Source organism: Vipera berus (genome assembly GCF_964194415.1).
Source record: "Vipera berus genome assembly, chromosome: 1".
NCBI lineage: Eukaryota > Metazoa > Chordata > Lepidosauria > Squamata > Viperidae > Vipera > Vipera berus.
This window is the reverse complement of record NC_138202.1, coordinates 131,518,983-131,533,658: the sequence shown is the minus strand read 5'-3', so window position 1 is coordinate 131,533,658 and position 14,676 is coordinate 131,518,983. Positions and strand designations below refer to the sequence as shown.

Below are 14,676 nucleotides of genomic sequence, written 5' to 3'. Positions count from 1 at the left end.
TAAAGCATGCTAAAGAAAATCTTGATAAGCCTAAAATATTTTGGAAAAAGTGCTTTGAACTTCTGAAATAAAATTGTGTTTGTTCAGAGCCACACAAGATGCATTTGGAGGATGATATATTTCAAGACAATAAAAAAGGATGATATATTTCAAGGCACTAAACCTTTCAATTATTCTATGGTGTTGGTTGGGGGGGGCTCTGTTATATTGTGGGGTGTTGTGGCAGCCCGTGACACAGGAAATATTGGAATGAGAAATGGATTCAGTGATAGTTTGGAGTCAAATTATCAGTGTGTGCCAGAAATAAAGGTCAGTGAAAAATTGAAATGGAAAAGAGATTGGATATTTCAGTAAGGCAACAATCCAAAATGCACTTTTCAATCAAATATGAAATATTTATAGAAAAGAAAGATAATGACTCACAATTCCCAGACTTGAGCATCCTTGAAAAGATGCATGCAAGGAGGCCAGGGAATGATTCTAAGCTAGCAAAGGAGAACTGGGGGAAAAATGGCAAGGAAGAGTGGGAAAAGCTTTCAAAATCAAGAACAGAAAGATTCTAAGCTGGCTAAAAGAAACTATTATTTTGAAAGCCATTATTCCTGCCAAATGAACCTCATGAAATACTGACTGGAGGGGTGCCATATTTGCTATTTTCCTACTTTGATGCTGTAAACAAATGCACATAATGTCAATATCCAGATTTGTAGAACTTTGCTGCATTTAACATTGTAGAGGTTGTAACAGTTTCTTTTCACCTATTTGGAACATAAAATTTCACGTCTACATTTTTGCAGGTGACTATATGTTATAGCATACAAAGAAAAAAAAAATCAAGAAGTGGACCTAAGTAATCACTTTTTTCTCCTTCATCATACTTGCTGTTACCCATGTTCGTATGGCTATATAGACAAAACCTCGCTAATATAAGAAAGTGGACTTGTAGCCACATAAGAAAGTTGAAATTTCACAACTGAATTGGGGACTAAGGCCAGCTGGCCATCCAAACTATAACTGGAGGACATCCAGACATGATTTGCTTATTGACTAAGTGGAATGGAATCTTAGATGACTTGATAAGGGCAGGCTTTATGGGAAATACGTTTGGTTCTCTATTTCCATCACACAATAAAAGTTTCATTTTGCTAGCATGATCTTCAAAGAGAGACATGTTTGTGTTGTAAATTGAAGGAAGAGCAGGTGTTTTAATTGGTTTATCTGTCTGATTCCACAGGAGCGTCTCCTGCTTTCTGTACTGCCTCGCCACGTTGCCATGGAGATGAAAGCTGACATAAATGCCAAAAAAGAAGATATGATGTTTCATAAAATTTATATCCAGAAACATGACAATGTCAGGTATGTCAGGAAAGGAGTGGGATTGCATCCATAACTCAACATAGCAATTCTGTAAAAAGGAAGGAAATGGGGGAGACACGCATGTCCTCTGCTGAATTTTTGTATTCCCATCCCAGAGGTGCACAACTCTTCCCACACTAAGAGTGTCTGCTTGTGGTGTTTGAATGGCATGCTAGTGCCAAAGTAGATAAAGGAAGCACATGAAGTACGTTGAATGTGATTATTTCCTATGTGTTTAATATTTTCCATCTTCTATCACATTAAAAATTACAGGTTGGTTAGGAATTTTAAAAGGACTTTGGATAGCCATATCCAAGACTTTGGAGGACTTTAGTTTACACATTCCCAGGCTACACTTTTTTATTCCAAAATAGAACATAGGCACAAATGTTTCAAGAGTTCCTCTTTGATACGTCTTGTTAATTCAGAACACTTAGATGTCTTTTGCAGAGAAAAATAGCATGGGAAGACCAGAGCAATATTGCTTAGTTTTGCTTAAATATGGTTTCCAAATAGTGGCTGAATTCATACAATATGGCTTACTAAGTTAAAACCAAACTGAGCCATAAACCTGTGGCTTTGATAACTTGGAGTTGAATGAATTGGTATTGAATTTACTAGTTTTCTCTTCCCCTAATTCAGGGGTAGGCAACCTCGGCTCTTTTATGACTCATGGACTCCAACTCCCAGAATTCCTGAGTCAGGAATTCTGGGAGTTGAAGTCCATGAGTCATAAAAGAGCCGAGGTTGCCTACCCCTGCCCTAATTCATGGAATGGAGAAATTGGGGGAGGTCCAGGGGGCACTGGGGGAAAGAGAATGTTTGTTGCTATCAATTTTATGTAAAAGATCACACAGGAGCAGGGTGTGCATATTTCATGTAGCTACATTTGGGTGGCTTATAGACCTTTATCTTATACATTTAACCGGTGGTGGGATTCAAATCCCTGAACAACTGGTTCTCTGCGTGGATGCAGGCCTAGGCCTCCTGGGCCTAGAACGGACTTCTGGAAGTAGCATCCCTGCACTTCTGGCGGGCCGTTCTAGGCCCGGGAGGCCTCCTCCAGGCCTCCCAGGCCGAGAACAGACTTCCAGAAGCGGGGTGCATTCAAAATTTAGCTACCGGTTGAATCCCATCACTGCATTTAACCAGCAAAAGCCATTTAAGATGTGAAATGCTGAGGAATTTCTGTCTGAAAGGAGTAGAAAGGGAAAACCTGACTCTATAGCTCGTTCTCAAGGTTTGAATCTCCTTGACTTGGGTGGTAAGCAGGAGATGTTTTTCTTGCCTAGCCAGCAGTGATTGTATCCTTTATCTGTCTGACTATCTTAATTTGTAAAACGCTAAAACTAGAATGTTTGGTTTTAACTGGCCAGATTCCAAGGAAGCAGATGAAGAAGTTCTGTACCAGCACACAAATAGAAATGCTTGAATTTACTGTTTTAGTCTCATCAAACTGTCTGAAAAGAAATCAGCTGAAGTCAAAATAGCACAGCATGGCTCATCAATGCGTTACTGTTTATGCTTTTGAATTAGAAATAGCCTGCCCTAATTGGTGTGGTTAATGCCAGATTGCCAACTGTTTGGGACTTTTATGCTGTATTTGAAATTAGACCACCAACATCAGAGCCTTTAGAAAGCACCATCACTGCTTTTAAATCATATTTATGGATGCCAGAGAAGCAAGCAACTGCTTTTAGAAGGGGGAACTTGCTGAAAAGCAGGGAGATGAGAACATGGTTGTTCATAGGCCATTAGAAACAAAATACCGTAGCTGAGAAAGATAATATAAGCCAGAATAATGGCTTCAATATAAACTGATGAAATCATTTATTATATTTAGATAATTATGCTAACAATAAAATAATAGCTCTTAGAAAATGCTTGACTCTTAACCATCCAAAGGATAAAATTTACTACTCAAATAAAGTAAGATGTGTGTGTGTGTGTGTGTGTGTGTTTGTGTTTGTGTGTACGTACACACATGCGCTATTCTTGCTCTTAGTGTACTTCTCTTAGTCTACGTATGCAGATGTGTATGTTGCAATGTGACTAAATGCTTTTGGTGACTAGGATTGTTTCTGAGGCAGTCAAGGATATAAGTGGAAAATTCTAATTTCATCCTTCTCATCTTACAGGCTTTGATGTAACCCAAAGAACTAATATGGGGTTTTAAAAAGTTGCAATGTCAGTAGGTTTCGTTGCAGTGAGATATAAATGATTCTTCAGAGATTAAGTTTATCCAGTGCAAAAAACCCTGTTGATATATGGTCACTTATGCAAATAATGGAAGTTATGTGATTTTTAATACATCATTCAGTACATTATGTAAGCATAGGTTGAAGTAGATGATCTAGCTTAGATTCAATCACCCTAATAATTTATTTAATGTTCAATTTACTTTTTTGCAGAAAAAAAGTCTTTATTTTTTTATTCAGAGGAAAACTTTGAATTGTTAGAGTAGTAACTTTTCAGTAATTTGAGCAAATGTCCAGAAGCCAGATATCTGCCTCTCCACTCTGGACATCCATAGTCCTGCTCCAGTTTTGCTTTCCTCAGACAGAATTCCACAGCCTCTTCTCTGAGCTACAAAATAAAACAATTAACATTTTTGGAAGAAACTTGATAGAACACAGTCTAAATGTCTCTGCTCACTGATTCTATCTAACAGGGCTTCCCATGCAGAAGTAGAACAAGAGCAAAACCTGTGTAGGAGCTCTGGGTTATATCCAGCCATAGGTGAGGGGACTTTAAGTGGTACATCACAATCTCGTGTTCTTGACTATCACACTATTCAATAAAAACACCCCTTTTTGGGTGCCAGTTATCTTAACTCTCCAGCACTGAACTTAAACTCCAGGCAGATTCAAAAGGGAAGTTAAAGGTACCTTAATTTTTTTATAATGATTACCATTCTACAGCAGCAATCCGTTGTGCTTGGAGATGTAATTAAGACTTTACATTGTAGGCCATAGCTTTGCTTGGTAGTCTTTGCTGAAATCACTGGTTCTGCTCCTTTTTTCCCCATTAGAGGGATGGAGGAAAACACTGAACAGTTTTGAGAGAAAATTACTTAAAAGGATGCCTGCACCTAACAGCAATCTTTATAATAGATTTGAAAGTAGCTTCCAAAGTACAGTATATTAAAAGAAGAGGAGGAATCATCTACTATTAAAGGAAATATTTTTAGAGTATTGCTGGTGCCAAGGTTTTTCTTCCTGAGTTTACGTGACTTTATAGAAAGCATTTATGAGAAGAAAGGTCATTTGTGAAGAAGCATGACATATATTTGGAGGGGAAAAAGTGAAGTTTCTCTTGAAAGAATACTGACTGACAGCCCTTCAACCAGCCTTGTGAAGAAAAGAACGTTAGCCCATTATGGTTTCCTAAGAACTGAGTTTAGTCTGTTGGTGATCAGTGTGTATTCAAAAGTACACAAGAGAAAACTGCAAGCATATATTTGAAAAAATAAAATGAAAAAATAACTAGAATGGATGAATTGTTATCCTAATTGTCTTCCATTCATCTACAAGTATCGATTGTCCCCTAGAATTGAAGTATATCCAAATGGAATAAATCTACTTAAATTAATGGGTTGTATATTATTCTTGACAGTTTCAGTCAGTTCAGTGGATATACAGGTAGCCCTTACTTAACAACTGCAGTTGGCACTCCAATCATTAAGCAACACAGTTGTTAAATGAAACCACACCCAACTTAATACATAGGTTCCACTACAATTGTTAAATAAATCACCTGTGATCATTAAGTGGGACTTCATGTGACTGCAGCTTGCAACTTACTGACAGCTTCCTCATTGATTTTGCTTATCAGAAACCAGTTGTGCAGGTGGAAATGGCAATCACATGAGCTTGGGATGCTGCAGTTGTCTTAAAAGTGCATCAGTTGCCAAGAGCCTAAATCGTGATTACATGGCCATGGGAACGCTGTGACTATTGTAAGTTCAAGTACTTTTTAAAGTGCTGTTGTGTAAGTTCAAATAGCAGCTAAATAGGGCAGTAGTTAACTGAGGATTGTTGTTGTTAGCTGTGAAGTCATGTCCGACCCATCACGACCCCATGAACAATGTTCCTCCAGGCCTTCCTGTCCTCTACCATCTTCTGGAGTCCATTTAAGCTCACGCCTACTGCTTCAGTGACTCCATCTAGCCACATCATTCTCTGTCGTCCCCTTCTTCTCTTTCCCTCAATCTTTCCCAGCATTAGCCTCTTCTCCAGTGAGTCCTTCCTTCTCATTAGGTGGCCAAAGTATTTCAACTTCAGGATTGGGCCTTCTAAAGAGCAGTCAGGGTTGATCTCCTCTAGGACTGACTGGTTTGATCGCCTTGCAGTCCAAGGGACTCGCAGGAGTCTTCTCCAGCACCATAGTTCAAAGGCCTCAATTCTTTGGCGCTCAGCCTTTCTTATGGTCCTACTTTCACAACCGTACATTGCAACTGAGAAGACCATAGCCTTGACTATACGCACTTTTGTTGACAGGGTGATATCTCTGCTTTTTAGTGTGCTGTCTAGATTTGCCATGGCTTTCCTCCCCAGGAGCAAGCGTCTTTTAATTTCTTGTCTACAGTCCCCATCTGCAGTGATCTTGGAGCCCAGGAAAATAAAATCTGTCACTACCTCCATTTCTTCCCCATCTATTTGCCAGGAATTGAGAGGGCCGGATGCCATGATCTTGGTTTTCTTAATGTTAAGTTTCAACCCAACTTCTGCACACTCCTTCTTCACTCGCAACAAGAGGCTCTTTAGTTCCTCTTCACTTTCTGCCATTAGAGTGGTATCATCTGCATATCTTAGGTTGTACATATTTCTCCCGGCAACTTTTGATTCATCTAGCCCTGCCTTTCTCATGATGTGCTCTGCATATAAGTTAAATAGGCAGGGTGACAGTATACAGCCTTGCCAGACTCTTTTCCCAATTTTAAACCAATCAGTGGTTCAGTGTCCAGTTCTCACTGTTGCTTCTTGACCTGCATATAGGTTTCTCAAGAGACAAATAAGTTGGTCTGGTACTCCCTTCTCCTTAAGAACATGCCACAGTTTGTTGTGATCCACACAATCAAAGGCTTTAGCATAGTCAATGAAGCAGAAGTAGATGTTTTTCTGGAACTCCCTAGCTTTCACCATGATCCAATGTATGTTGGCAATTTGATCTCTAGTTCCTCTGCCTCTTCAAAATCCTGCCTATAATTCTGGTAGTTCTCGATCCACATACTGTTGGAGTCTAGCTTGTAGGATTTTAAGCATAACTTTACTAGTATGTGAAATGAGTGCAATGGTGCGATAGTTTGAACATTCTTTGGCACTGCCTTTCTTTGGAATTAGAATTAGAACTGATCTTTTCCAATCCTGTGGCCACTGTTGAGTTTTCCAAATTTGCTGGCAAATTGAGTGTAGCACTTTTACTGCATCGTCTTTTAAGATTTTGAATAGCTCAGCTGGAGTACTGTCACCTCCACTAGCTTTGTTGTTGCTCAGCTTTTCTAAGGCCCACTTCACTTCACATTCTAGGATGTCTGGCTCGAGCTCAGTGACCACCTCATTGTGATTATCAGGGACATTAAGCTCATTCTTGTATAGTTCTTCTGTGTAATTTTGCCACCTCTTCTTAATCTCTTCTGCCTCTGTTAGGTCCCTGCCATTTTGGTCCTTTATCATGCCCATTTTTGCATGAAATGTTCCCTTCATCTCTCCAATTTTCTTGAAAAGATCTCTGGTCCTCCCTATTCTATTGTTTTCTTCTATTTCTTTGCACTGTTCATTTAAGAAGGCATTCTTATCTCTTCTAGCTATTCTCTGGAATTCTGCATTCAGTTCGGCGTATCTTTCTTTTTCTCCCTTGACTTTTGCTTCCCTCCTTTCCTAAGCTATTTGCAAAGCTTCCTCAGACAGCCATTTTGCTTTCTTGCATTTCTTTTTCTTTGGGATAGTTTTAGTTGCTACCTCTTGTACAATGTTGCGAACCTCTGTCCATAGTTCTTCAGGCACTGTCTATCAGATGTAATTCCTTAAATCTATTTGTCACCTCTACTGTATATTCAACAGGGATATGATTTAATTCATACCTGAGTGGCCTAGTGCTTTTCCCTACTTTCTTCATTTTAAGCCTAAACTTTGCAAGAAGAAGCTCATGGTCTGAGCCACAGTCAGCTCCTGGTCTTGTTTTTACTGAGTGTATAGAGCTTCTCCATCTTTGGCTGCAGAGCACATAGTCAATCTGATTTCTGTGTTGACCGTCTGGTGATGTCCATCTGTGTAGAGCCGCCTCTTGGGTTGTTAGAAAAGAGTGTTTGCTATGACCATCGTATTCTCTTGACAAAATTCTATCAGCCTGTGCCCTGCTTCATTTTGTACTCCAAGGCCAAACTTGCCTGTTATTCCGGTTATCTTTTGGCTTCCTACTTTAGCATTCCAATCCCCCATGATAAGGACATCATTTTTTGGTGTTAGTTCTATAAGGTGCTGTAGGGCTTCATAGAATTGGTCAATTTCATCCTCTTCAGCACCGGTGGTTGGGGCATAGACTTGGACTACTGTGATATTGAATGGTTAGCCTTGGATTCGAACTGAGATCATTCTGTCATTTTGGGGATTGTATCCCAGTATTGCTTTTCCTATTCTTTTATTGACTATGAGGGCTACTCCATTTCTTCTGAGGGATTCTTGTCCGCAGTAGTATACCTGATGGTCATCTGAATTAAATTCACCCATTCCTATCCATTTTAGTTCGCTGATTCCTAAGATGTCAATGTTCAGTCTTGTCATCTCTTTTTTGACCACGTCCAGCTTGCCTTGATTCATGGATCTTACATTCCAGGTTCCTATGGAGAAAAAATCTTTACAGCATCGGACTTTCCTTTCACCACCAGATACATCCACAGCTGAGCGTCCTTTCGGCTTTGGCCCAGTCGCTTCATTCTTTCTGGCACTACTAGTACTAGCCCTCTGCTCTTCCCCAGTAGCATATTGGACACCTTCTGACCTGAGGGGCTCATCTTCCAGCGTCATATCTTTTTTCCTTTTGGTACTGTCCATAGGGTTTTCATGGCAAAGATACTGGAGTGGGTTGCCATTTCCTTCTCCAGTGGATCACGTTTTGTCAGAACTCTGCTATGACCTGTCCGTCTTCGGTGGCCCTGCACGGCATAGCTCATAGCTTCATTGAATTACGCAAGCCCCTTTGCCACGACAAGGCAGTAATCCATGAAGGGGAAACTGAGGATTACTTGTATTCTAAATATGACTAAGTCTTGATTCAATCCAAACCTGCTGTAAATATAGATTTTTAAGAAGGTAAATACAGTGTTGGACTTTTCTCCCAAAGAAGACTGTATTCTATAATGTAACCCCACAATCCCCTTGTGGACCTTATCATCTCACTTAAAAAATTTTAAGAATCAACAATAGCCTTTCCGACATCCCGTGGACATGCCAGAGCGAACCTATCCAAGCAGTAGTGGCATGTATTTTGATAAGATAGACTTAGTCCCAATTGCAATATCCAAACTGGACTTTATTTTCCACACACATGCCTCTTTATGGAAACTGGTGTTTGCAGTTTCTTCTCTGTATGTATTGTTGAGGCATTTGGATAAGTGAGCTTGTTTGTCTTTGGCTTTTCATGGGTTTGCTTCTAATAGCTTTTCACCTTGTAGGGAGATGGGTGGCATAAACAAACAAACAAATGGTTTAAGATCTGAAAGTAAGTGAGGGAAATAAGATGTCTAAATCCTTCAAGTAAGCAAGGGACAATTGTATGTTTCAGAAAATAATAAATGTTGGGTCGTAATAAAAATAGCACCAGCAAGTAGAAAGTAATGATATCATCAGAGCTGGGTGATCTTGCTGCAGTCTGGTAGCTTTTAAAGTAGGCTCTGTGAATTTAATTTGCGCTTGTTGTCCCTTGGAGCCAGTTTGGTGTAGTGGTTAAAGCACCAGGCTAGACACTGGGAGACTGTGAGTTGTAGCCCTACCTTGGGCACAACGCCAGCTGGGTGACCTTAGACTCTCAGCCCTAGAAAGAAGACAGTGGCAAACCACTTCTGAAAAACTTTGCCAAGAAAACTTGCAAAGCAGGGATTTGTCCAGGCAGTTTCTGAGAATTGGACACAATTGAACAGAAGGGGGGGAAAACCCGCTGTTCTTCACACAATATCCCTCACCCATAATGTTATGTGAAGTTTATGAATGTCACAATAATACATGTGATAATAATAAACATAAAATAAGTATTTTTGAGAGCTGTCTGTTTCTACAAGGGCAATTCGGAAATAAGCCTCTGTTTGGCTATCAATGACAGACACTCGCAGATACAGAATAATAATAATAACAACAACAATAAACAACAACAACAACAACAACAATAATGATGATGATGACGACGACGACAACAACAACAACAACAACAACTTCTGGAGGCAGGTTGTTCCATTGATTAGTTGTTCAGACTGTCAGGAAATTTCTCCTTAGTTCTAGGTTGCTTCTCTCTTTGGTTAGTTTCCATCCATTGCTTCTTGTCCTGCCTTCAGGTACTTTGGAGAATAGCTTGACTCCCTCTTCTTTGTGGCAACCCCTGAGATATTAGAACACGGCTATCACGTGATCTTGATTCTATCCCTCTGTTAATGAAGCCTAGCAATGTGTTGACTTTTTCGGCAGTTGCAGCACACTGTTGGCTCATATTTAGGTGATTGTTCACTAGAACTCCGAGATCCCTCTTATAGTTATCACTATTGAGCAAGGTACCACCTATACCAGTGGTGGTGAACCTATGGCACGCGTGCCAGAGGTGGCACTCAGAGCCCTCTCTGTTGGCATGCGTGCCACTGCCGCCAGCAGCAGGTCCATCAGGCCACCACCACTGTCTGGAACAGGAGCCCCGCCCAGCACAAAGGAGGTGGTAGAGCAGAGGTCACCAACCATTGTCGATTGATGAACTGGAAGAAAAAGAGGGAAGCATTTTACATGCATGCATGTGTGCACGGGGCTGCGAGCACACACACGCTGCAAATGGGATGGGGTTAGTGCCTGCGTGATACTCACTAGCCCTGCCTCGTTCTTCCATGGTGCAGCATCTTGTATCTGCACCCCGCAGTGCTGCGGCGGCCATTTTTGCACCTTGCAGCACAGTGGCCCATTTTTGTGCGGCCCTGGCACTTTGTGATAAATAAATGGGTTTGGGGTTGCGGTTTGGGCACTCGGTCTCTAAAAGGTTCACCATCACTGACCTATACTATACTTGGGCATTTGGTTTTTCTTGCCTAAATGTAGAACCTTACTTTTTTCACCATTGAATTTCATTTTGTTAGATAGCGCCTGATGTTCATGTCTTTCAAGATCCTTCTGTATCTTAAGCCTATCTTCTGGAGTGTTGGCTATTCCTTAAGCCTATCTTCTGGAGTGTTGCCAGCTTGGTGTCATCTGCAAATTTAATTAGTTTCCCATCTGTCCCCTCATCCAAATCATTGATGAAGATGTTGAAGAGCACTGGGCCCAGAACAGAGCCCTGGGGCACCCCAATACACCCTTCCCTCTATGTAGATGCAGTTCCATTGAGGACCACACGCTGAGTACAGCCAGTCAGCCAGCTATGAATCCATCTGGTGGTGATGCTGTCTAACCCACATTTTTCTATCTGATCAAGTAGTAGGTTGTGGTCTACTTTATCAAATACCTTACTGAAGTCCAAGTAAATTATATCCACAGCATTCCTCTGGTCCACTAATTTTGTCACCTGCTCAAAAAACATTTATTATACACATTAGAAAACTACAACATTACATTACTTTTCAACATAATCACCATTCAAATTGAAATTCCTTAGTAGTAGTTGCTCAGTGCCAAATCTGGGCTATTGGGGGGGGTATCAAAAGCATTCCAACGGAATTGCTTCAAAAGTTCTTGATTGCATCTAGCAGTGTGCAGGCAAGCATTATCATGAACCAACACCACACCGGAAGTCAGCATGCCCCAACGCTTGTTATGGATGGCTCGTCTGCGTTTTTGTAACATTTCACAGTAAATTTTCTGAATTGATGGTTGACCCACACTCCATGAACTTCACTAATAGTACTGTTTTGGCATCTTCACATTTGGCAGGATTTTCTATGGGACCACTTCCGGTGTGGTGTTGGTTTAGGACAGGGGTAGGCAACCTTGGCTCTTTTATGACTCGTGGACTTCAACTCCCAGAATTCCTAAGTCAGCCATGCTGAGGGGAAAGGAAGAGGTTTCCAAGCTGAGCCATGCTGGCTCAGGAATTCTGGGAGTTGAAGTCCACAAGTCATAAAAGAGCCAAGGTTGCCCAGCCCTGGTTTAGGATAATGCTCGCCCACATACAGTCATGGCTGAAATTGTTGGCACCCCAGAAATTTTTCCAGAAAATCAAGTATTTCTCACAGAAAAGTATTGCAGGAACACATGTTTTGCTATACACAGGTTTATTCCCTTTGTGTGTATTGGAACACAACAAAAAAGGGAGGAAAAAAAGCAAATTGGACATAATGTCAAACAAAACTCCAAAAATGGGCCGGACAAAATTATCGGCACCCTTAACTTAATATTTGGTTGCACACCCTTTGGAAAAAATAACTGAAATCAGTCGCTTCCTATAACCATCAATAAGCTTCTTACACCTCTCACCCGGAATTTTGGACCACTCTTCCTTTGCAAACTGCTCCAGGTCTCTCTTATTGGAAGGGCGCCTTTTCCCAACAGCAATTTTAAGATCTCTCCACAGGTGTTCAATGGGATTCAGATCTGGACTCATTGCTGGCCACTTCAGAACTCTCCAGCGCTTTCTTGCCATCCATTTCTGGGTGCTTTTTGACGTATGTTTGGGGTCATTGTCCTGCTAGAAGACCCAAGATCTCGGACGCAAACTCAGCTTTCTGACACTGGGCTCTACAGTGCGACCCAAAATCCTTTGGCAATCCTCAGATTTCATGATGCCTTGCACACATTCAAGGCACCCAGTGCCAGAGGCAGCAAAACAACCCCAAAACATCATTGAACCTCCACCATATTTCACTGTAGGTACTGTGTTCTTTTCTTTGTAGGCCTCATTTCATTTTCGGTAAACAGTAGAATGATGTGCTTTACCAAAAAGCTCTATCTTGGTCTCATCTGTCCACAAGACATTTTCCCAGAAGGACTTTGGCTTACTCAAGTACATTTTGGCAAACTAATCTTGCTTTTTTATGTCTCTGTGTCAGCAGTGGGGTCCTCCTGGGTCTCCTGCCATAGCGTTTCATTTCATTTAAATGTCAACGGATAGTTCGCGCTGACACTGATGCTCCCTGAGCCTGCAGGACAGCTTGCATTCCTTTGGAACTTGTTTGGGGCTGCTTATCCACCATCCGGACTATCCTGCGTTGCAACCTTTCATCAATTTTTGTCTTCTGTCCACGACCAGGGAGATTCGCTACAGTGCCATGGGTTGCAAACTTCTTGATAATGTTGCACACTGTGGACAAAGGCAAATCTTGATCTCTGGAGATGGACTTGTAACCTTGAGATTGTTGATATTTGTCCACAATTTTGGTTCTCAAGTCCTCAGACAGTTGTCTTCTCCTCTTTCTGTTGTCCATGCTTAGCGTGGCACACACAGACACACAATGCAAAGACTAAGTGAACTTCTCTCCTTTTTATCTGCTTTCAGGTGTGATTTTTATATTGCCCACACCTGTTACTTGCCCCAGGTGAGTTTAAAGGAGCATCACATGGTTGAAACAATCTTGTTTACCCACAATTTTGAAAGGGCGCCAATAATTTTGTCCAGCCCATTTTTGGAGTTTTGTTTGACATTATGTCCAATTTGCTTTTTTCCCTCCCTTTTTTGTTGTGTTCCAATACACAGAAAGGGAATAAACCTGTGTATAGCAAAACATGTGTTCCTGCAATACTTTTCTGTGAGAAATACTTGATTTTCTGAAAAAATTTCTGGGGTGCCAACAATTTCGGCCATGACTGTACCACTAGACACACCTAAGAACTTTTGAAGCAGTTCTGTTGAGATATTTTTGATCATGCCCCCCATAGCCCAGATTTGGCGCTGAGAGACTACTACTAAGGAATTTCAAACTTCGTAAGATGTTATGACAAGTGCCTCAATTTGAATGGCAGTTATGTCAAAAAGAAATGTAATGTTGTAGTTTTGTAATGCATATGATAAAAGTTCTGTATCTGCGAGTGTCTGTCATTGATAATCAAATGGAGGTTTATTTCCGAATTGCCCTCGTATTATGCCAACATAAGCCTCCCTAGATGGTGAATCAATATTTTGTCTCCTGCCATGTGACATAGATCTTTTGACCAAGTAGTATGGCATTGGAGGCATCATTCAGATTGCAGTGGTTCTTATACACCTAAAAATAATAATGAAAAAAGACTGCGGTGGGGGAGGGTAAGTAGCAAGACAAAAAAATCATTGGGATGACTGAACTGAAGAATTGGATGTGAAAAGCTATGAACAGGAAAAATACTGCAGTTAACAAGAGGATTGGTATTATGCTGGCAGATCAGAGTTGCTTTATTTTTTAAGTGCTACAGAAACAAAGGAGCTATGGCTTTCATTGATATAGCTATAAGAAACCTCCTCTTTCATTTCTACCTGTAAATTAACTATGAATGATAGCAAAGAATTGTAGGGTGTGTGGTGGGGGGGAGAGAATTTGTTAGATTTGAGATCATTAAGATTCAAAAGGGGCTCCTGGCTCCAGAATGATGATGGTGTTGTTTTAAGTTGAAGAAGGACAGTAGAATTTGGTGAATTTTCTAGGCTTTTAAATGTCAAATGCTCCTCTTGAATAACAGAAAGATCAAAATGAATCAAACCAAATGTGAGCAGATTTCTTTCAAATGCTTACATTTCAAAATAGTTTCTAAGCAGATACTCGCACAAAGGAACCAACAAAATTAAATCCTAACTCAGTGTAACATTTTGAGTGGAAAGAATATCTGTGTTCCATGAAATTCCCTTAGGCTCAGATTCAGAAGGTCTCAAGACAAACCTTATATTCTGATCTTATTTCTTCTGCAACCCTAGAGACCAGAATAAGTATTGCTTACCCTTGTAAACTTTTCACGTCTTCCTTATATGATAATTTAATGTGTTTTATCAGCCCTTCTGCCACTCAGAAAAGCTATTATGAATATCAGGCATCATTATAATTCTAGAACTAAATTAGATTATATTTTGCCCTCTGTGGGTTGCTTCCTATGGTACCCTGCACCATCTTACAGGAATGGCTATGGAGGAGAACAAGTTAATAATGCACTCCCTTACAGTCTTTTTAACATATTA

General features: G+C 40.6%; 1 protein-coding gene across 1 annotated transcript in view; it reads left to right on the top strand.

Moving 5' to 3' along the window:
* ADCY5 (adenylate cyclase 5) overlaps positions 1-14,676 on the top strand; it is a gene marked incomplete at its 5' end in the record, with an annotated part of 239,681 nt that overhangs the window by 153,312 nt on the left and 71,693 nt on the right. The window contains one exon of the mRNA XM_081313004.1: positions 1,235-1,356. Coding sequence (XP_081169130.1) covers positions 1,235-1,356 — 122 coding nt within the window. The remainder of the gene's footprint in view (positions 1-1,234; positions 1,357-14,676) is intronic.